The sequence below is a fragment of the Equus caballus genome, chromosome 6 (genome assembly GCF_041296265.1).
Source record: "Equus caballus isolate H_3958 breed thoroughbred chromosome 6, TB-T2T, whole genome shotgun sequence".
Classification (NCBI taxonomy): Eukaryota; Metazoa; Chordata; class Mammalia; order Perissodactyla; family Equidae; genus Equus; species Equus caballus.
In genome coordinates, this window is record NC_091689.1 from 86,832,929 (window position 1) to 86,855,384 (window position 22,456).

The 22,456-nt window shown below is 50.9% G+C and overlaps 1 protein-coding gene and 1 long non-coding RNA gene across 2 annotated transcripts; one reads left to right on the plus strand and one right to left on the minus strand.

Moving 5' to 3' along the window:
* Positions 1–563: 563 nt before the first annotated feature.
* On the minus strand, positions 564–6,972 carry LOC111774001 (uncharacterized). Its single transcript, XR_002808813.2, has 5 exons — positions 6,685–6,972; positions 3,942–4,476; positions 3,697–3,755; positions 2,439–3,304; positions 564–2,287 (listed from the first exon to the last, which is right to left on the minus strand). It is a non-coding gene; the product is annotated as an uncharacterized lncRNA (long non-coding RNA).
* ERBB3 (erb-b2 receptor tyrosine kinase 3) lies at positions 3,961–22,101 on the plus strand. The gene is made up of 28 exons (XM_023643764.2): positions 3,961–4,194; positions 7,679–7,830; positions 8,386–8,572; positions 9,278–9,403; positions 10,050–10,115; positions 10,287–10,405; positions 10,513–10,654; positions 11,029–11,142; positions 11,245–11,365; positions 13,312–13,385; positions 13,560–13,650; positions 13,912–14,117; positions 14,324–14,456; positions 14,656–14,746; positions 14,959–15,113; positions 15,752–15,805; positions 16,166–16,307; positions 16,912–17,031; positions 17,157–17,255; positions 17,437–17,622; positions 17,766–17,921; positions 18,170–18,245; positions 18,421–18,567; positions 18,660–18,757; positions 18,851–19,039; positions 19,200–19,271; positions 19,754–20,048; positions 20,233–22,101. Exons 1-28 carry the CDS (start codon positions 4,113–4,115, stop codon positions 20,757–20,759), a joined length of 4,020 nt encoding a protein of 1,339 aa, XP_023499532.1. The 5' UTR covers positions 3,961–4,112; the 3' UTR covers positions 20,760–22,101.
* Positions 22,102–22,456: the final 355 nt, after the last annotated feature.

Here is a 22,456-nt window from a genome sequence, read left to right on the forward strand (position 1 = left end):
AGTGAGATGGACCAATAATATTCATTTCACACGTTTTCATTATCCACTTTTAGAACCAAGATAACGACTACTGTTTGGGTAATATTGTTGTACTCAGAAATCTTTTTTAATGTTCTTATTAGTTCTAATTGCATATGTGTTTTTTTGTTTGCTTTTTGCATTAATCCCTTTTGCAGGGGTTTTATGTTATATGAAACTTACTTGACATATACCTTTTACCTCTTCTAAATATTTATTTGACAAGGTCCAGTTCAAAGGATTCTGTATGTAAAATACCTCCCTTGAAATGTTCTCCCCCCCAAAATAACTAAAAACAAATGCCCATTTTTACTATGTACTACTAGTATTTTTTTTGCATTAAAAATCTACTACTATTAACAGATGGTGCTGGATAACTGGATATACACATGCTAGGGTGGGGCAGGGGGAGATTACGAGGACGAGGAAGGAGGAATCACCAAGTGGCATGAGGAAGCTTTCCTGGGTGATGGATATGTTCATTATCTTGATTGTGGTTATGGTTAAATATATATGTCAAAACTCATCAAACTGTAGACTTTAAATATGTGCAGTTTGTTGTATATCAATTATATCTCAATTACACCTCATTAAAGGCACTGCAAGCGTGGGGAAGAAAGTCTTTAAAAATGTCACGATCACAAACCATATGTAAAATGATTAATTAGATTATACCAAAATTAAGGCTTTCGGTTCAATAAATAATATCACTTACAGAGTTAACGATGAAAATTGGGAAGAGATCTTTGCAATGTCTAAAATCAATGGAGTAATATCTGAGATATACAATAAGCTGCTGCAAATCAATATAAAAATACGGGAATCCCCATGGAAAAATTGGCAAAGGAAATGAATAGGCAATTCATAAAAGAGAAAAACCAACAGAAGAAATCTGAGAAGATGCTCAAACATTCATAATTAAACAAATGTAATGAGGTATCATTTTGAATTCACGGCAAATTGAAAAATTGGAAACCGGAATAATGTCAAGTATTGGCAAGGAAGTTGGGATATAGAAATCCCACCATCGATGGTGTGACAGTCCAGAGAGCGTGGAGCTCAATATGCACAAGAAATGATCCCAGAAGCAAAGGAGACATGTAGGAGGATTTTCAGTGCAGGACAGCTCATGCTGGCAGGAAGCTGGAGGCCATCACTGGACGGAGAACAAATAAAGCACAGAGCTCCACCTAACAGAATATCTTGCAGCAGTTAGGGGCAGAGGAATAGACGACATGGAGTCAAAGAAAGTTAATTTGTTTTGTTTTCTTTCTTTAAGATGGCAGATATCACAGCACGTTTGTATGCTAACGGGGATGCTCTAGTAGAGAGGAAAATCGATAATAGAAGAGAAAGGGGATGATGCAGGAGAAGGGCATCAGGGAATGGACTGAGGTGCAGAACTGAGGCTGGGGTAGGGTAAGGGATGGGGGAGTGACAGTTGCCTTAAAGAGCAGCAAGGGCAATTCACTGTAACAGGATGGAAGTCAGAGCATAGAAGTGAGGATCGAGGTAAATTGGCCAAATTGGTGGCAGAAAGATAAGGGTGCTTTCTTTTGATTACTTTTATTTTCACAGTAAAATAAGAACCCAAATTATCAGCTAAGAGAAAGGAAAGATAAAGGGATGGCAGATAACTGCAGAGAGCTTTCGTAAATAAAGCCTATCTCCCTTCATTTATTCAATCAGGGCAGCACCCAACAGAGATGGCCCTTTACTCGTCAGCTTTATCCAGTGTTTATAGCCCTGATGCTCAGCTTGATGTATTGAAGAATGAATACCAGCAAGCACACCCTGGGATCCAGCTGGGGAGGGGTGGGGTGGGGTTGGTGATAACAGGAAGAAATACTGCTAGAATTCAGGGAATGCTTCTTAAAGGTCAAGAACAACGAGGTAAGGAAGAGCTCTACCCACCCTTTCTCATTAAATCCAAACAACAAACTTAAAAGTAAATACAATTGTTCCACAAACAAGGAAAGTAAGGACGGTTTCCTCCTTCAGAACCAGGGCCTTGAACACTACTATGAAGTGGATGAGTGATAAAATGAAAGGCCCCTGAAGCGGTATTAGCTCAGTCACCTGATGGGAATTTGATTCTGAGCAGATGAAACTCCAGTCTCAGTGGGACACAAGAAATCCCACGTAAAAACCTGCGCCCCGGGCCGGCCTGGTGGAGCAGCGGTTAAGTGCGCACGTTCGCTTCTGGCGGCCCCGATCCCGGGTATGGACATGGCACCGCTTGGCAAGCCATGCTGTGGTAGGCATCCCACTATAAAGTAAAGGGATAGGCACGGATGTTAGCTCAGGGCCAGCCTTCCTCAGCAAAAACAGGAGGATTGGCGGCAGTTAGCTCAGGGCTAATCTTCCCCCCCCCCCCCAAAAAAAACAACAACAAACCCTGCGCCCCTTCCGCAGATCACCTGATCACCTCATCCACCGTCATCAAGAGGATGACCTTGGAGAAGCTACCCACTTCCAGTTCTGTAAAATGAAGAGCGATGTCGCCTAGCTCACATAGGTTTTGTAAAGGAAACATTCTCTAAGTTTGAGGAAACGTTTGCAAATAAAGTGGTTTATGTACGTATATGCTAATGTTTCCCGGTTGCTATTACTATTATAACTATTATGCAAGTCGTCAAGGCAAGGCCAACGCCCCAAGGGCGAAGGTAGCCTCCAGCAGAGAACGGGCCCCCTAGGGTGCATATCAATGCGGAGCAAGTTTCAAGGATTTTAGCCCGTAGTCTTGGTTCAGAGTGACAGGCGACATTTTTCTTCGTCCAGGCGTAACTAGTTGTAACTAGTGTAAAACTCTTGGGGAAAATAATTACGCTCTCTGGGCGAGATCCAGAATGCCAATTTAAGAGATTAGAAATGCAACGCCGCGGGGGGCCTCACTGCTGCCCGCTGGGCACCAGGGGGCGCCCGTCGGACCCGTTCGGAGGCCCGCAGGGTTTAGGGCAGCCGCTCGCGGTGCGCCGACCGCCTCCCGCCAGCATCCAGGAGCTGGTGCTGAGGTGCCAGGGGTCGATGTCATTCGTGGACGCAGTCTCTAGTGCCCCCTCCTCCTCCTTTCCAGCGCGAGTCGGCGCTCGGAAGGCGCCTGGGAAGGTGTCAGCCCCTGCGGTGGGGATGGTGTGCCCATCCGGGTCCGCAGAAGAGCGGCGGGAACTCCAGCCGCCCCGACGGCGCGGTCAGACTCCAGCGTGGAAGGGGAGGCAGCTGTTCTCCCAGGCGGCCGTGGGGGGCAGCAGAGGGGACGGCGACAGGTGCGGGAGCCCCTCCCGGGCTGGAAGTGAAAAGGCGGGCTTCGGGGTCTGTTCCCAGGCTGGAAACCACCCCCGCCCCTCAACCAAATCCCCGGGAGAGGCCGGGCCGGCGCCGGTCTGGAGGAGGAAGCGGCCGGAGACAGTGCAATTTCACGCGGCCTCTGGGGCTCGGGTTCCTCGGCAGGGTGGATGACTTATGGGGTTTCGATGGGTTTCCGGGGAAACTGAGGTGGCCTGAGCGTGAGGCAAAAACACCCTCCCCCTCAAAAACACACACAGAGAGAAACATCCACATTCGGAGAGAAAACTCCCCAAGTGACCCAACCGGCTAGGGGAGTTGAGTGATTTGGTTAATGGGCGAGGCCAACTTTCCGGGGGCTGGGCTTTGACGCGCTCTCCCCACCCCCATTACCTTACTCCTTTGGAGGCATTTGGGGCGTTTGGAATCCTGACCTCCCCCTAGTCCAGCTCCTGAAGACAAATTAGTGTGAGACCCATCCCGGCTCAGCTGGGCCAAGCCGCGGGGCAGTGGGGCGTGGGGCGCGCGGGGCGGGCCGTCGGAGGCTCCGGCAATCCCTATCCAGCCTCGCGCCGGAGGGGGCGCGGCCGTGACTCACCCCCTCCCCCTGCCTCCCTCCTCCGCGCTCGCAGACTTACACCCTCCCCTGCCATCCCGCCCCGGACTCTGGCTCCGGCTCCGGTTGCAGTTTGCAACCTCCTCTACCGCCTCTCCCAATTCGCTGGCGGCTCAGGTGGCTCTGCTTCGATGTCCTACAGGGGTCCCCCGGGCCGGAGTCGGCTGGGCTCCCCTCACCCTCCGCTGGCGTCATGAGGGCGAACCGGGCTCTGCAGGTGCTGGGCTTGCTTCTCAGCCTGGCCCGGGGCTCCGAGGTGGGCAACTCGCAGGCAGGTAAGCGGCGCGGGAGCACGGGCAGCTCGGACCGCGGGATCCCGAGCCGAAGGCGCGGAACCCTGGAGGGCAGGGGCTACCGCAGTGCTAGGTTCGGGGTGCTGACCCTGGGTCCGCTGGGACCACCTCGGCGGGGACTGTCAGACTCGGGTTCTCGGCGTGATCCGGGCGGGGACGGGATTCCTGGACCACCACCACCACCTCCCCAGCGCGTCGCCGACCCTCGAATTTGTCTCTCTGGACAGGGCTGATGCCGAAACAGCTCACACTTCCGAGGGGGCTCTGCAGGGAGGGGAGATGGGACCTCCGTTCTGTTAACGTGAGGAGATGATTGGAGGTGGAGATCTTGGCGGAAGGGCGGGGGGGGGGGCTCTCAGTTTGCTCCCCAATCCTCTGTTTCCCCGGGTTTCAGCACACTCCAGTTTCGTTGTTTTGCCGACAGGGCGGAGCTATGGAAGGGTTGGAGGGGGTTGTTGTTCTCTGATGCTGGAAAAACAAGAGAGGCACCTCCTCTTCCGTGAGTGGGCCTGCCCTGGGGAGGGTTGAAATTAACCACAGGGCCAAGTCCAGGTAACATCAGGGTGAGAGGCCACGCAGAGGCTGACTGCCCTCTTTCCCTCAAAATAATATAGCTGGTTGGTCCTTGACGACTTGACGAGCCTCTCTTTGTCAAGACCCAGATCAGGTCAACGAATATTTATTGAGCATCTACTATGTACAAGGCCCTGGGCCAGGAACTGTGGGGTCAAGGACTTCCAGCCTGTATTTCTCTCTCTTTTCTTTCCCCAACGTGAGGGCCAACAGGTCATCTCTCCTACCTTCTGAGCCTCCTGTCCTGGGGAGTCTTTCCTAGATCCAGCTTCTCCCCCACCCCCATTCTGTTTATTGTCTGACTGTCTCTAGGAGTCTGGACTAGAGTCAGATTGCTTTTCTATTCCTCCTCCCACTCCCATGCCATCTAAGCCACACACACACACACACACACACACACACACACACACACGCACACACACTTTGGGGCATCTCTGGGACAATGGACACCTGAGGGGTGCTGTTATTGCTGGCATTGGGGGAATCCTGTTGATCTCTTCCCTTCCCCCCAAGATCTCAGCTTGGGGTTTGGCCCAGCCAGGGCCCCTTCCCCAGGGTGGGAGTGGGAGAAACACCTGTGCTTCCCCCACAGTTGCTGGGCCTAAATTTAGACCCTGGGATCTTGAGATGTGAACACTCCCAGCTGGTGGAGGGCGGGGGTCTGGGGACTGGAGTGGGAGGGACCCAGTAGAGTGACTGTATCACTGTCCCATCCAGACCCCTGGGATCTTCAACCGGGAACCCAGGAGTCCCAGATCCTGGCCACCTTCCCTTAGGGAGCCAGGAGGCAGGCATGGTTGGGTCTCTTTACCCTTTATCTGGATCCTGCAGCCTCTGGGCATCCGGCCCTGTCTCAGTCCTTCTATAGCCCCTTTGTCCTGGCTGTGATGGGGGTGGGGGATGTTGGAGAGGAGGCCTCTGGTTGAGGAGGGGCCGGAGATTCTTGCTGTGACCCACCCCAGTGCTCTCTACCAAAGGAGGGCCTGTGACACTGCCCCTCCCTATGCCCCTGGTCCCTGGGTACAGCAGGGATTTTTATAACTTCCTCCCCCCTGCCCTCCTCCCCAAGCTGCGGGTTCCTCCTCAGAGGTGTTGTTCTTACTCTATTCCCGCCCAGGCCCTTTGCTCCCTGTTTGTGTAATACGGACTTTACCCTCTGGGGTGGCAGGGAACTGGGACCTCTAACGCTATAGCCTTCCAAGCAGCGACACAAAGTCTGCACATGCACGTATGGGCAGGTGGGATGGACGGGGCCACCTGCAATACTTCCTAACAAGGAAACCCAAGGACAGAACCTGTATCAATTTCTGGGCCAGCAGGGGAGCTGTGTACTTGTTCCTCCGTATGTGCGTACATGTACACCACACACACACCACCTCCCTCTGCAGAAATCTTGGCTCCTCCCTTATCTAGGGAGAAGAGTTGGCGCCTTGACTTGGAAGAGGGGGTGTCCTGCCAGGAAGGGGGTTGGGGTGGGGCTAGTCCAGAAATGACTAACCTTCCTAATCTCTCTTTTCAGCCCAAGGACCCTGGAGTTCCCAGGCTCCTCTGGGAGCTCCCGGCCTGTTTACCCTTCTGCTGGGTCTAGCCCACCCCCTTCCCTTTTTGGGGAGTGATAGCAAATGGGAGCCCTCAAAAGTCAAGTGGTCAGAGTAGGGGTGTATCTAGGAGGAGAGGTTGGGGCCTCACCAATCTCCCTCCTTCCCTTCCCACTCCTGCCTCCCACTAAGCTCCACTGCCTCAGGGAAGGGTGGCTGGAACAGGTGGTATCTCCCCCCACCCACACTCTTTCACTGAGCCAGCGGAAAGAGAAGGGTAGGAGTTCAGGGTCCAGGATTTCCCATAGCCCCTGTGTCCTCCATACTGACAAGGTAAAGTGAACCCCCAAGACCGACATACCTTATGAACCTTGAGTCTAGGCGCTCCCCCAACGCGAGTGAGGATTGCCATGTTGGAAGGCTTTTTAATCTCTTCTGACAATGACATTGAGTTGAAGCCTCAGAATGGGGGGAGTCTGCTGCTGTTTCTCTCCAGGCTTCTCTGCATTTGCTGAAAAATACTCTAGGCCTGGAAAGTGTGATGCTGAGGGAGCTGGAGTGTGCTGGGATGGGGAAAGGGAGTGAGAAGGGAAGCCAGAGTTTAGGAAGGAGGGACCTGGTAGGCAACCAGCTCCTTATCTTCCAGCTTGAAGACAAAGCTCACATTGACCCCACCACCACCACCAGAGCTCCCCCCTCTGGTGAGGTCACTTGCCTGAGCCCAAGTCTTAAGGGTGGAAGGGGGGTAGTGCTGAGGACAGGGTGTCTGGGGACAGGGTGGGGCAGCCCCCTCCTCCTAGATAGAATCGCCTCATTGTGGGCTGGACTGTGGCCCCAGGCAGTGCCCCCACCCTCTGCCCCCATCCCACCCTCAGTAGACACAATAGGGGCTGTGTACTAGCCCCAAAGAGATATTTATTCCGGGATCTAGAGAGAGGCAGGATGGGGGTAGAAAAGTTAGTGCCCTGGTTGGCAGGGGGGAGGGGGGAGAGGAGAGGGGAACCACGTCGTGGTCCTTTCCTAAAACTTCTTTGTAGGGAGGGGGAAAAAAACCTACACCCTCCTTGATTAACCTCTTAGTACCCAAAGTAGTACCTGAAAGAGACACAGAGGAGGTCCTGGTGGAAAAAGGAAACGTTTCACCTTCTTGTTCAGGGGAATAGTGAGGGGATTCTGAGAAAAGAGGAAGTTCAGGCTCTCGGTCCCACATGGGCCTTTGTGTCTGTCTGTAGGGGTGAGGGTTGGAGGCAGCTGCCTTCTGATGCTATTGAATGTTACTGGAAGAGGGTGACCAAAGCGGTGGTCTTGGAAACTTGTGTCCAGCCCTCTGCCCCTCTTACTTCCGCTTTGAACAGTGTGTCCTGGGACTCTGAATGGGCTGAGTGTGACTGGTGATGCCGAGAACCAATACCAGACGCTGCAAAAGCTCTATGAGAGGTGTGAGGTGGTGATGGGGAACCTGGAGATTGTGCTCACAGGACACAATGCTGACCTCTCCTTCCTGCAGGTTAGAGGGCCCAACTCCCTTCCTCAGCCTGTTCCCCCTTATCCTCCCTGCAGAAGCCTCCTTCCCTTCCTCGGGGCTACCCTCTGCTGGAGTTCAGCATTCCTAAGACTCCATAGTTCCTAAGATCCAAACCTAGGTGTTTATGGGACAATGACTGGAATCTGGGACTATGGTCTGGTCGCTGTAGCCAAGGATAGAGAGGGGCTGGCCATGAGAAGGGGGCAGGGGCGGGGTGATGTTCCACACCAGGAACTAATGTAGAGAGACACTGAGGGCTGAGAGGAAGCTGGGAGATGAGAAAGGGACTGTGCAAGGATTCTCTAGCATGAGGAGCTCTGAGAAGGACAGAGTAGAAGGCTGGAATTCCTCCATCATTGCTGCTGCCTGTGTTCACTTGCAGAAGGGACACAGTAGTGTGACACTGTCTACTCTACTGCAAAGTAGGAATTAGAAGAATTAGAGGAGTTAAGGATTCCTCAATGCCTTAGGGAGGGAGAGGGAGTAAGACTTTTTCCCCTGCTGTTCCTCTCACTGACATGATCTCCTCCATCACAGTGGATCCGAGAAGTGACCGGCTATGTCCTTGTGGCCATGAATGAGTTCTCTACACTGCCACTGCCCAACCTCCGGGTGGTGCGGGGCACTCAGGTCTACGATGGGAAGTTCGCCATCTTTGTCATGTTGAACTATAACACCAACTCCAGCCATGCGCTGCGCGAGCTCCGCTTTACTCAGCTCACTGGTCAGTTCCTGATGCTTCTTTCTGGCCTTGCCCCTCAGCCAGCCTGCTGACAGGCACCTCCTTGATGATGTCCCAAGACTGCTCACTCTCAGTGTCCCTTTCAAGATGCCCACCACTTTGACCATTGTGGTCTAACGGTCCACTACTGAAATAACACAGGGCCCCAGGAGGGAGCTGGGGCTTCTGCCCCAGCAGGAGGGTTCTTGTGTCCTGGTGGGGCTGGAATTTGAGCTGGATCTGTTACCCATTCCTCTAACTTCAAAGTACAGTGTACCTTGATGTCCCTTCTCCCTGAGAATGGGAATCCTACCGCCTCCTCCCTCACAGTTCTCCACAAGCTGAAGGAATATATAGGGGTTAAATGCCACCTGGCCACCTTCTACTTCTCCCTGTCCCAGTCAGTTGGAAAACAGACTGGTAGGGTGGTGGGGGTGAGTCAGGGATCTTCTCTCTTTCTTTCCCTTCCCCTCCCCCACTGGCCAAACCGGATCTGGACAGGTGTCTGAGGAGGCGGGAGTTTCTTTTGGCTTGGCTCCTCCTGTATTACGAGGAGAGCTTTCTCTGCAGTTTGGATTTAACTGGACGTACCCGTCAGCCCGTTTCCCCTGCTCCTGGGTCTCGGGTGTCCATTTGGACTGGTGGGAAGGTAGGGAGGAGGAGGTCTGCCGTAGCCCTTAACCCTGTCACTTCTCTTCCCTACCTCAGAGATTCTGTCAGGGGGCGTTTATATTGAGAAGAACGATAAACTCTGTCACATGGACACAATTGACTGGAGGGACATCGTGAGGGACCCAGATGCCGAGATAGTGGTGAAGGACAATGGCAGGAGCTGTGAGTGGCCATGATCCAGACTGTTCCCCCTGCCCCCACCAAACCAGAGTGACTCCTTTCCCATCATCCTTGTATTCCTAATTGAATCACCTCTCCACTGAACAAACACCTCAGGCCCTAGACCCAGGGAGCCCGCCAGGAGGGAGCAGGTCAATCCCCTAGAATCTAAACCGCAGAAGCAGTGTGTCGAGAAAAGCGGCAAAAGATCTCTGTGTACCAAGTGGGGAAGCCAGATCTTTGAATTCCACATCCATTTCTCTTTCCATGATGACATACTCCTTTCTTCTTGGAACCTCCCTACCCCTGACTACAGTCTGCTGCTCTCTATCCACTCGCATGTACATATTCTTACTGGGTTCAGTTTGCCAAGGAGGTGCCAAGTTCCTGGGTGGGACTGGGGCTGAGCTTGGCATTTCCCCTGGACCCTCCCTTGAGCCACCCTGTGGGTGGCGTGGAGGCGTGGCTCCACCCCTTGTTGACAGGTTCACTGGAGCCCAGCCCTGCCCTGCAAGGGTGACGAGGGACACTGCTCTGGCTCTTCGCTTCCCAGGACTAGGGTGCCTGCGTGCTGACATCATACCCTGTTGATTCCAGCAAGCCTTTCTTAGCCCTGACAGTCTCTTGTGTTGCTTTCCTTCCCAACCAGGTCCCCCCTGTCATGAGGTCTGCAAGGGGCGATGCTGGGGTCCTGGACCAGAAGACTGCCAGACACGTGGGTTTACTTTCCTCACAAAACTTCAAATGCACACACTTGCATATCCCTGCCTCCCCCAGCCTTTGTCAACACTGGGGTAGGGTTGAGCTTAGACGGCAAGAGGGTGAGCAGTGGCCTCAGAATACAGTCCTAAGAGCCCTGACAACTGTGCTTTCTCTTCTTCCATAGTGACCAAGACCATCTGTGCCCCTCAGTGTAATGGCCACTGCTTTGGGCCCAACCCCAACCAGTGTTGCCATGATGAGTGTGCAGGGGGCTGTTCAGGCCCTCAGGACACAGACTGCTTTGTACGTACTATTGCCACCATTTACCTGGGTTCTGGGGGATGTGGGCTTTGGGGAGGAAGTCGGGGTACATATGTAACATGAGTTTTATGAGCCTCCCATGTTCCTAGGCCTGCCGACTCTTCAATGACAGTGGAGCCTGTGTACGCCAGTGTCCACAGCCTCTTGTCTACAACAAGCTAACTTTCCAGCTAGAACCCAATCCTCACACCAAGTATCAGTATGGAGGAGTTTGTGTGGCCAGCTGTCCCCGTAAGTGTCTGAAGGGAAGGAACAATGGTAGTGGAACCAGGATTTTAGACAAAATTTTAGGAGGCAAAAGGGATAAAGTTGACTGGTAAATAGAGAACGTAGAAGACAAATGGTTGTGATCATCTAACCACCCCCAATGAATGACCCATATGTCCTGTCCCCCATCTGTTTCCCCAGGACTTCCAGCAGTTTCTCCTGGTTCTGCTCCTTGGAGCAACAAACAGCACAGGGCCTTTCTAATCCATAGGACAGCATTTGAGGAACCTTGGGTGGTGGATTGGGGCAAATCCAGTGCAGAGCAGGAGGGAGCAAGGTTTGGTTGGCAGTTGGTAGTGTCCCTCCCGCATCACTAATGGTGCCCTCCTCTTTCCTAGACAACTTTGTGGTGGATCAGACATCTTGTGTCAGGGCCTGTCCTCCTGACAAGATGGAGGTAGATAAAAATGGACTCAAGATGTGTGAACCTTGTGGGGGGCTGTGCCCCAAAGGTGAGTAGGAGAAGCTAAGGAGTTTGTGGAGAGACAGCCTTTCCCCTGAGACTACTCAGCACCCAACCCCTGACCCCCACTGAGCCTCGTTTTTGTTTGCAGCCTGTGAGGGGACAGGCTCTGGGAGCCGCTTCCAGACTGTGGACTCTAGCAACATTGATGGATTTGTGAACTGCACCAAGATCCTGGGCAACCTAGACTTTCTTATCACCGGCCTCAATGGGTTAGAGATTCTTCTTTCCCCCTCTGGTCCCCCATCCCATCCATCCCTGTACAGTTCATTTCACTGGCTCAACCCTTCTCATATGTGGAGCTGATTAGGAATCTAAATCATGAAATCTTAGAGCTCACAAAGGACCTAACAGCGCTTAACTCAACCTTCCACCCAGGGCTTGAATCCCAAGACATCCCTAAGCAATCCAGCATCTAGCTGAGTGGCAAGGGACAGGGACATTGTGTCCTCCTTCTTAAAGTTTTCTAAAAGTTCTTCCTTAAATTTAGATAAAAATCTACCTTCCCATGATTTCCAGTGACTTCTCCTAGTTCTGCTCCTTGGAGTGGAGCCATAAAGAACAAAGGGACTTTCTACTACACAGGACAGTGCTTAAACTGTGTGTGTGTGTGTGTGTGCGCGCGCGCGCGCAAGAGAGAGAGAGAGACAGAGAGAGAGACAGAGAGAGAGACAGAGAGAGAGACAGAGAGAGAGAGAGAGAGAGAGTGAGAGAGAGAGAGAGAGAGAAACATTAGGGCCACCTGTTTTCTTTTGACAGAATTTTAGATCCACACTGAAGTTGCAAAAATGGTGTAAAGATTTCCCATATGCTCTTTAGTAAAGTCCCCCAAATTTTAACATTATACCACATGCCACATGCTTTAGAAATTCTCTCTCACTATACACACACACTATATACTCTTATTTTTCTGAACCACTTGAGGGTAAATTTCCAGACATGGTGACCCCTTACCCCAGTTATGTTTCAATGTGTATTCCTTAAAAACGTTTTCCTCCATAACCACAGTACAATTGTTTAAATCAGGAAATTAGCATTGATACAAAATGTTATCTAATCTACAGACCTTATTCATATTTCGTTAATTGTCCTACCAATGTCCTGGATCATACATTACTTTTAGTTACGTCTCTTCAGTCTCTTTTAATCTATAATTGTTCATGGCGTTGATGAGTACAGGTCAGGTAATAGGTAGAATGTTCCTGAATTTGGGTTTGTCTGATGTTTCCTCATACTTAGATTTAAGTTATGCATTTTTTTTAAGATTGGCACCTGAGCTAACAAGTGTTGCCAATCTTCTTCTTCTTCTTTTTCTCTCCAAATCCCCCCAATACAATAGTTACATATTTTTAGTTGTGGGTCCTTCTAGTTGTGGCATGTGGGACGCCACCTCAGCATGGCCTGATGAGCGGTGCCATGTCCGTGCCCAGGATCCGAACAAGTGAAACCCTGGGCCTCCGAAGCGGAGGGCATGAACTTAACCACTTGGCCACAGGACCGGCCCCAAGTTATGCATCTTTGATAGGACTAGTACAGATGTACTCTCAGCGCAGCCTATCAAGGAGGCACATGTTGATTTGCCCCATCACTGGTGGTGATATCTCTGGTCACTTGGTTGAGGTGCTATCTGCCAGGATTTTCTACTGTAAAGTTAGTGTTTTTCCCTTTGCAATGAAAATAAGTATCTTGTGGGGAGATATTTGCCTGAATCAATTTTTACAAGCAGAGTTGCCAAATGAGGATTTTCTAATTCCGTTATTCCTTCTGCATTTATTTGTCGGCATTCTAGTGTTAGGAAGAGTCTTCTCTTCCTATTTATTTATTTAATCTGTGTGGGTACTTGTTTTAGTCAATGGTTTATAATCTCTTACAATCATGTTGGTGTTCAGTTGTCCCTGATCTGGCTATTGGAGCCCCCTTCAAGCTGGCTCCTGTGTTCTTTGGGCTTGTACCCTTAATTCTTTGAGCAGTTCCTCACTCTTTTGTACAAGATGCTGTAGGCTCATGTTATGTTTTTCCTGCCCCTGCCATTCTCCAAGGAGGCCTGTTTTCATTTAGTGGACAATGCTACTTAGAAACTAAGTTCTGAGGCTAGGCAGGCTCATTGCTACAGGATTGTACCTCTGCCTTGTTGACTGGTTTTTACCATTCCCTCCAGAGACCCCTGGCACAAGATCCCTGCCCTGGACCCTGAGAAGCTCAACGTCTTCCGGACAGTACGGGAGATCACAGGTGAGTGGGAGCAGAGGCTGTGCTTTCTGAGAGGAATAGATGAGCCACAAGCACAAACTGTGGTATAACCCTTGGGCAAATCTTGTCCCAAGCAACAGGGGAGAGACCAGGAGAACCTGAGGAAGAGGAAGGGGAGAAAGCTCCCTGCTCATGTGCCTCTCTCCAACCCCTCAGGTTACTTGAACATCCAGTCCTGGCCTCCCCACATGCACAACTTCAGCGTCTTTTCCAACCTGACAACCATTGGGGGCAGAAGCCTCTACAAGTGAGTAGAGGGTGTGGAGTTGGTAGCATCTCCAGGCAATGAAGACTGTTTCTTAGGCATCCTTGAGTGAAATTCAAGGCATTGTCTCATAAGCAGGCCCAAAGGGTCAGAGAGTTTGATGGGGAAAAGGCGAAAGGAGTGGGGAACCCCTCTCAGTGGGTGTGACTTGCCCAGAGCAAAGTTGCTGAATGAAAATGAATCCACTGCATGGTCTATTTTCCCTTTGTAGTCTCTCCTCTCATCCTGTCTCCTTGCTTTCAGCCGGGGCTTCTCATTGTTGATCATGAAGAACTTGAATATAACATCCCTGGGCCTCCGATCCTTGAAAGAAATTAGTGCTGGGCGTATCTACATAAGTGCCAATCGGCAGCTCTGCTACCACCATTCTCTGAACTGGACCAGGCTGCTTCGTGGGCCTTCGGAAGAGAGACTAGACATCAAGCATAATCGGCCTCGCAGAGACTGCAGTGAGGGAAAGGGCCCACTGGGTGGCGGAAAGAGGGAGTCAGGGAGGAGAGGGGTATAAGACTGTTCTACCCTGGAAGTGGGAGTAGGGGTGGGGTTGGAGCCAAGGAGAGGGGGATGTTAGGCTAGAAGCAGCAATGAGGAAGAGTCCAGGAGAGGGCTTGTTAGGAGACCTCAGACTCCTCCTAACCTACCCCTTCCTTTCTAGTGGCAGAAGGCAAAGTGTGTGACCCACTGTGCTCCTCCGGGGGATGCTGGGGCCCAGGCCCTGGTCAGTGCCTATCCTGTCGAAACTACAGCCGAGGAGGTGTCTGTGTGACCCACTGCAACTTTCTGAATGGGTACAGTGAGGGGAGAGCAAATCAAGGGGTGGGGAGATGGAACCCTGGGATGGAGCTGTTCAGGTGGCACCTGAAAGCCTTGAGACAACTTTCTGCATATGCCTTGGTGGGAGTGAGGTAGGAGACCCTGAGGTTGGGGGATCAGGACATGAAGGTCAGGACTTGGAAGTGACCCCCCTCCCTTTACTGCCCACTGCAGGGAGCCTCGTGAGTTTGCCCATGAGGCTGAATGCTTCTCCTGCCACCTGGAATGCCAACCCATGGAGGGCACCGCCACATGCAATGGCTCGGTAGAGTAGCAGCACCAGCATCTCTAAGGGAGGGTGGGGCAATGCTGAAGGGTCTAGGGAATGATATGGCCAATCTCAAGGCCAGCACAGGGAGGCCAGAAAATGCTAGCGTCTGAGGATGGAGGATCCTCAATGGCTGGGTTGGTCCTTGCTGGGAGGTATGGAATTGACCTGGGGGTCTCATTCTTCCTGACCTTTTCTCTTCCACCCAGGGCTCTGATGCTTGTGCCCAGTGTGCCCATTTTCGTGATGGGCCTCACTGTGTGAGCAGCTGTCCCAATGGAGTCCTCGGTGCCAAGGGCCCCATCTACAAGTACCCAGATGCCCAGAATGAATGTCGGCCCTGCCATGAGAACTGCACCCAGGGGTCAGTGATGGGATGATAAGAGGAGTTCGGGGGAGGGGTAGGAGCACAGAACTGGGGGGAAAGAAGAAGGTGAAGGGAGCAGAAAGAAGAAAGGAACTATGATTTAAGAATCATTCCCAGGGCCAGCCTGGTGGTGCAGTGGTTAAGTGTGCACGTTCCGCTTTGGCAGCCCGGGGTTCGCCGGTTCGGATCCCGGGTGCGGACATGGCACCACTTGGCAAGCCATGCTGTGGTAGGCGTCCCACATATAAAAAAGTAGAGGAAGATGGGCACAGATGTTAGCTCAGGGCCAGCCTTCCTCAGCAAAAAGAGAAGGATCGGTGGCAGTTAGCTCAGGGCTAATCTTCCTCAAAAAAAATCATTCCCAGTGTGTAGTGGAGGACTGGAGAAAGGAAAACTCAGTAACAGCACAAAATTACACCACAGTTTTGGGAACCTGGAATCACCTCAGCTCAGGGGAGTTTTCATTCAAGAGAGGGCCTTAGGGGGAGGGTTGGTGAGCTAGAGATGGGGCCATGTTTTGCGATATGCCTTGGGCTCCAGGATAGGACATCATGGTAGGGTCTGAAACAATCTTGTATGTTGAGGCTGCTGGAATTCTCCCAGCTCCCATTTAAGGAGGTGACTTTCTTCTCCAGGTGTAAGGGACCAGAGCTACAAGACTGTTTGGGCCAAACACTGGTACTGATCAGGTATGATGGGCCTGGAGATTGAGGAAGCTGGGGATATTTGGGAGAGAAGCTAGGTAGAGGGCAGCAGCCTGCTGAGCAGCGTTGAGCATTAATTCTGGCCTTCTATATACAGTCCACTATCACTAGACTTGGACACAAGAATCCAGGCTTCTGGCCTTCCCTTCCTAAAATTAACTTGCAGTAGCGGGGGTGGGGGGGAGTGTCCAAATTTAGGTTAACTTCTTCAGTGCTCAAGGATATATGTGTGTGCGAATGTTAATTTCTTGCCCCAGATCTGCACTACACCTTTAGTACAGCTATAGATGACATTTGTAAGGGAGGTGTAGACCCAGGATAATGCTGGATTTCTTTATCCCACAGCAAAACCCACCTGGCAATGGCTTTAACACTGGTAGTGGGATTGGCGGTGATTTTCCTGATCCTGGGTGGCTCTTTTCTCTACTGGCGTGGGCGCCGGATTCAGAATAAGAGGGCTATGAGGCGCTACTTGGAACGGGGTGAGGTGAGTGCCTGGCTTCCTCTTGAAAGATATCCTGTACATCACTCTTTAAGAGCCTCTTCCTTCCTCAGAGACTTGATCCCTGTCTTCAAGGAGGTAGTATGGTCCACTAGAAAGAACTCTGGCCAGAGAAATGGGAGACATGCATTCTAGTCCCAATTTTGCCATGAATTTGCCACATGACTTGGGAGAAGGTCCTTTCATTCTCTGTGCCTCAGTTTATGCATGTTTACAGAGGAAATAATAACATTCACCCTTACAAGATGGCTGTAAGGGTGAAAGGGGATGATGCATGTGAAAGTGCTTTGAAAAGCACAGAATTGTATAAAAGTACTCAAGGTGATAGTATTACCGACTCTCCCCACTTCCCCCATCAAAGGAAAAACCCAACCCTCTTGATTCCTGACCTCATGAACACAACTTCCTCAGTCCTCAGGGTCTGTTATTCCCCACTATGCCTGCAGTGCTTTCCAAGACCAAAAGACAATTCCTCTTCCCGCTCCCACCCTTTGGGCTTTGCTGCTCTTGGCGTCCACCTATAGGGAAGGGGCTGGAGTGGGACATGGGGTGGGCTTGCCTGAGTACCTCCTTCCCATCTGTTCCTCAGAGCATAGAGCCGCTGGATCCCAGTGAGAAGGCTAACAAAGTCTTGGCCAGAATCTTCAAAGAGACAGAGCTGAGGAAGCTTAAAGTGCTTGGCTCAGGCGTCTTTGGAACTGTGCACAAAGTAAGTGGTCCACAGGAAGTCTGGGGAGGTGGGGAAAGGATCTAGGGCAAAGGGGAGAAAAGATTTAGGGAAACGACTAGCCTGGGGAGAATGACCTTAGGCTGACTCCTGCCCAAACTTCCCAGGGAGTGTGGATTCCTGAGGGTGAATCAATCAAGATTCCAGTCTGCATTAAAGTCATTGAGGACAAGAGTGGACGGCAAAGTTTTCAGGCTGTGACAGATGTAAGTGAAGGAAGGGTATTCTGTATCTGTGTATACACTAGATACAGTTATGCAGAAGCATGGTTCTGTGTTAGCAGATACTAGATTAGCAATGTTGATGTCCATGAATGTTGGAGGGAGCCCTGGGCTGGGTATCTGTGAAGCTATTTCTTCCCTAGCTAACCCCTCTTCTGTGTCTTAGCATATGCTGGCCATTGGCAGCCTAGACCATGCCCACATTGTACGGCTGCTGGGACTCTGCCCAGGGTCATCTCTGCAGCTCGTCACTCAATACTTGCCTCTGGGTTCCCTGCTGGATCATGTGAGGCAACACCGGGAGGCACTGGGGCCACAGCTGCTGCTCAACTGGGGAGTACAAATTGCCAAGGTGAGAGGAGCCTGGAGGAGTTCTACGATAGAACTGCCTGGCTGGGGAGGGTGAAGTTCTAAGAGGTGCCTTTAGGGTTTGGGGTGATTCTGGATCTCAAAGACCAGTTCCCTCGACTTTGAGAATACCTCCTTTCCCTATAGGGTATGTACTACCTTGAGGAGCATGGTATGGTGCATAGGAACCTGGCTGCCCGAAATGTGCTACTCAAGTCACCCAGTCAGGTTCAGGTGGCGGATTTTGGGGTAGCTGACCTGCTGCCCCCTGATGATAAGCAGCTACTACACAGTGAGGCCAAGGTGAGGTGACACAAAAGGCTGGGTAAGGAGGTGGGGGAGGAGTGAAGCATGGGGATAGGGAGCCGTCAGTGGTGTCTTTCAGAGGCAAGCAGATGTTGCGTGGTCAGTTCAAGGACAGGAGCCTGGAAATGCCAGAAATATAAGTTCAGAGAGCAACAAAGAGAAGAATGATAAAGAACTTGGGGGTTAGAAATGCAAAGAAAATTTGTGGAACTCAACTGGTAACACCTTTGTCTTTAATCCCCCAGACTCCAATTAAGTGGATGGCCCTCGAGAGTATCCACTTTGGGAAATACACACACCAGAGTGACGTCTGGAGCTATGGTCAGTCCATCTGGATGCCCTCCACACCATCACTGGCCCAGTTGCCTTTTGAGACCCCGCCTTCGAATCTCTTAAGCCCTTCAGATCCTTGTGTCAGATCAAGCTCTGCCTTCCCTTCATCTTCATGTCCATGTCTACTATGCTACCATCAACTGGTCATGTCTTCCTATACCAGGTGTGACAGTTTGGGAGCTGATGACATTTGGGGCAGAGCCCTATGCAGGACTGCGACTGGCTGAAGTACCAGACCTTCTGGAGAAGGGGGAGCGGTTGGCACAGCCCCAGATCTGTACCATTGATGTCTACATGGTCATGGTCAAATGTGAGTTACCTGCTGATTTCAGGCATTTTCTAACTGACTTCCCTCCCTACTACACTCCTATCTTATGGCTCTGCTACCTACATTTTACCCAGGTTGGATGATTGATGAGAACATTCGCCCAACCTTTAAAGAACTAGCCAATGAATTCACCAGGATGGCTCGAGACCCACCACGGTATCTGGTCATAAAGGTCAGTAGGGATTAGGAGGTTTCAAAGAGATTCAGAGAAAAGATTGACTTGGCTGGAACCGAGATCCACCTTAACGATCACCTGCCCCTATAGAGAGAGAGTGGGCCTGGAATTCCCCCTGGGGCAGAACCTCCCGCTCTGACAAACAAGGAACTGGAGGAAGTAGAGCTGGAGCCAGAACTAGACCTAGACCTGGACCTGGAGGCAGAGGAGGACAACCTGGCGACAACACTAGGCTCTGCCCTCAGCCTGCCAGTGGGAACACTTAATCGGCCACGTGGGGTAAGTCACTTTCCAGTTACCCAAGAAATTGCACCCTGAGCCCTCTGCACACCTGTACCCTCATGAACCCCACAGATACCCAGATTAACTATTCAAAAGCTCCCATGGTGAGTAAATTCCTCCCTTTATCTAAAACTCTTGCTTACTTTTTTCATCCTAGAGCCAGAGCCTTTTAAGCCCATCATCTGGATATATGCCTATGAACCAGGGTAATCTCGGGGAGGCTTGCCAGGTAAGGCCTGTCTCTTTAAGGGGCTGATGAGAGGGTGGGTGGCAGAGAGTCTTAGGATCTATAGGGGTTGTGGGAAACTTTAGAAACCTCTGAGGTTTAATCGGTGTCCTACAAAAAAGAAGACAGTGAACAACCCAATCTCTTTCTTTTTTTTTGTTTGTTTGTTTGGTTTTTTTTGAGGAAGATTAGCCTTGAGCTAACTGCTGCCAATCCTCCTCTTTTTGCTGAGGAAGACTGGCCCTGAGCTAACATCCGTGCCCATCTTCCTCTACTTTATATGTGGGACGCCTACCACAGCATGGTGTGCAAAGCGGTGCCATGTCCACCCCCGGGATCCAAACTGGCAAACCCCGGGCCACCGAAGCGGAATGTGCGCACTTAACCGCTGCACCACCGGGCCAGCCCCCACAATCTCTTTCTAAACAAATATCTATTCTTTCCTTGTCTCTGTGTAAATCTCCATGTATTATTTTCCTCCTCAGGAGTCTGTAGTTTGTGGCAGTAGTGAACGGTGCCCCCGTCCAGCCTCTCTGCACCCAATGCCACGGGGACGCCTGGCATCAGAGTCATCAGAGGGCCATGTGACCGGTTCTGAGGCTGAGCTCCAGGAGAAGGTGTCAATGTGTAGAAGCCGGAGCCGGAGCCCACGGCCACGTGGAGACAGTGCCTACCATTCCCAGCGCCACAGCCTGCTCACTCCTGTCACCCCACTCTCTCCACCAGGGTTAGAGGAAGAGGATGTCAATGGTTATGTCATGCCAGATGCACATGTCAAAGGTGCCTGACTCTTCCTAGGGCTTTCCTCAAATCTTTCTCTAATCCCCTTTCTTCAGGCTCCTCTTAATCCTTTTATCTTCTCTGATCATATGCCTCCCTATTCATTTTTTCCTAACTTTCCCCCACCCCCCTGCCTATTACCATGAAGTTCTCCATATACCTAGCCTCTCTTCTCAACCCCCAGGTACTCCCTCCTCCCGGGAAGGCACCCTTTCTTCAGTGGGTCTCAGTTCTGTCCTGGGTACTGAAGAAGAAGATGAAGATGAGGAGTATGAATACATGAACCGGAAGAGAAGGCGCAGTCCTCCTCGTCCTCCTAGGCCAAGTTCCCTTGAGGAGCTGGGTTATGAGTACATGGATGTTGGATCAGACCTCAGTGCTTCCCTGGGCAGCACACAGAGTTGCCCACTCCACCCTGTGCCCATCATGCCCACTGCTGGCACAACTCCAGATGAGGACTATGAATATATGAATCGGCGACGTGGTGGAGGAGGTCCTGGGGGGGATTATGCAGCCATGGGCGCCTGCCCAGCAGCTGAGCAAGGGTATGAAGAGATGAGAGCTTTCCAGGGGCCTGGACACCATGCCCCCCATGTCCATTATGCCCGTCTCAAAACTCTACGTAGTTTAGAAGCCACTGACTCTGCCTTTGATAACCCTGATTACTGGCATAGCAGGCTTTTCCCCAAGGCTAATGCCCAGAGAACATAACCCGTGTTCCCTGAGGTACTCAGGGAGCATTCGATGGCAGCTAGTGCCTCTAGAGGGTACCCCTCTTCTCCCTAGTCCCTCTCCCCCACAGGTCTCAGCCCCATTTCCCCAGTCCTAGACAATTCCATTCAACCTTTGGAGGCTTTTTAAACACTTGGAGGACACAACATTCTTGTGGTATGTAGCCAGCTGTGCACTTTCTCCTCTTTCCCAATCCCATTCCTCAGCTTCGTCAGGGGAACTCCCTGGAGATATGAAGGATTACTCCCTATGTCCCCCTCTCTCAGACTTGTTGAGACCAGGCTGTAAGGAGTGACTTTGTTTCCCGTCAGCATCCTAAGGAAGAGGAAAGGGGGAAAACCCGCAAGGGAAAGAAAATTTTGACTCATGACTCTTAACCCCCTGGAAAGAATGGGAAGCTTAAAATCTTGAGGAACAAAGAAAGAGGTTAGGAGTAGATATTAATTACTATTAATTGAGCATTTACTGTGTGCCAAGCATCATGCTGAACTTTACCTACATTATCTCAGTTAATCCTTTTACAACAATTCTATGAGCTAGGTATTATCTCATTTCACAAATAAGGAAACTGAGCCTTAAAGAGATTAAGTCAATTAAGTGGCATGTCCAGGGGTCAAAATCTTCCAATGCATATGGTCTTACTGTAAGATAGCAAGGAAAACCTGTGTAAGGCAGAGCCCTTGTAATGGGCATTGTCTTGTTTTTGCACTGAATCAAGTCTAACTCCTACAACCACAGCCTCCTACACCCAGACTTCTCATACAGGAAGCAAGGGGAAGGGGGTGGTCAGAAGGAAAAATAACTGGACATCTTTGTGTAAACTATAATCTACATGTGTTAGAAATGATCTCCACTTCTTATCTAAGGGGCAGATCCACAAGGGTCCCAAGAGCTGGGTTTTTTTTTGTTGTTTCTTTTTTTTTGGTGATGAAGCTTGTCTCTAAGCTAACATCTGTTGCCAATCTTCCTGTTTTTGCTTGAAGAAGACTGTCCCTGAGCCACATTTGTGCCCATCTTCTGTCTATGTGGGACACTGCCACAGCGTGGCTTGATAGCGGTACACAGGTCCACACCCAGGGTTCCAAACCTGCGAACCCCGGGCCACTGAAGCAGAGGACACCAACTTAACCACTGCCACCCGGCTGGCCCCCCAAGAGCCACTTTTAGAAACTATTCTCATCCCGTAGTGGGAAGCTTCCAGTTGGGATAGAAAGAGGACCCGGCTTCAGACCTCTGTCCCCTTGGATGCGAAACGGGGAGTATGTGTTGTTTTTTTTGTTTTGTTTTTATACATATCTGAATAAAAAGTGCCAGTTTTTCAGCTTCTTGTCTGTCAAATGAAGAAAACCTTTAGTGTGCGAGACCACTCCTTTTCTCTGCTTCTCAGCAGTGGACAGCTACCATCGCATGCTTTTGGCTTGTCTTCTGACGGTCCTACTCTTGTCCCATGCAGCTTTCTTCAGCCCTACTTTTTTCCCTTAAGGGTTTTACTAAGAATCTACAAAGAATAGAGATTCCAGCAGGGAATAATAAAAAAAAAACAAGTTTGGTGAAGTTAGCAAAAGCCCTGGAGATGCACTCCCTCAAGAGGCGGAATACTAAAACTCCCATGTTTCAAGACTCTTAATCTCTTTAAAAAGTCACGCTCTGAACACTTCCCTTAGGTGCCATCAAAG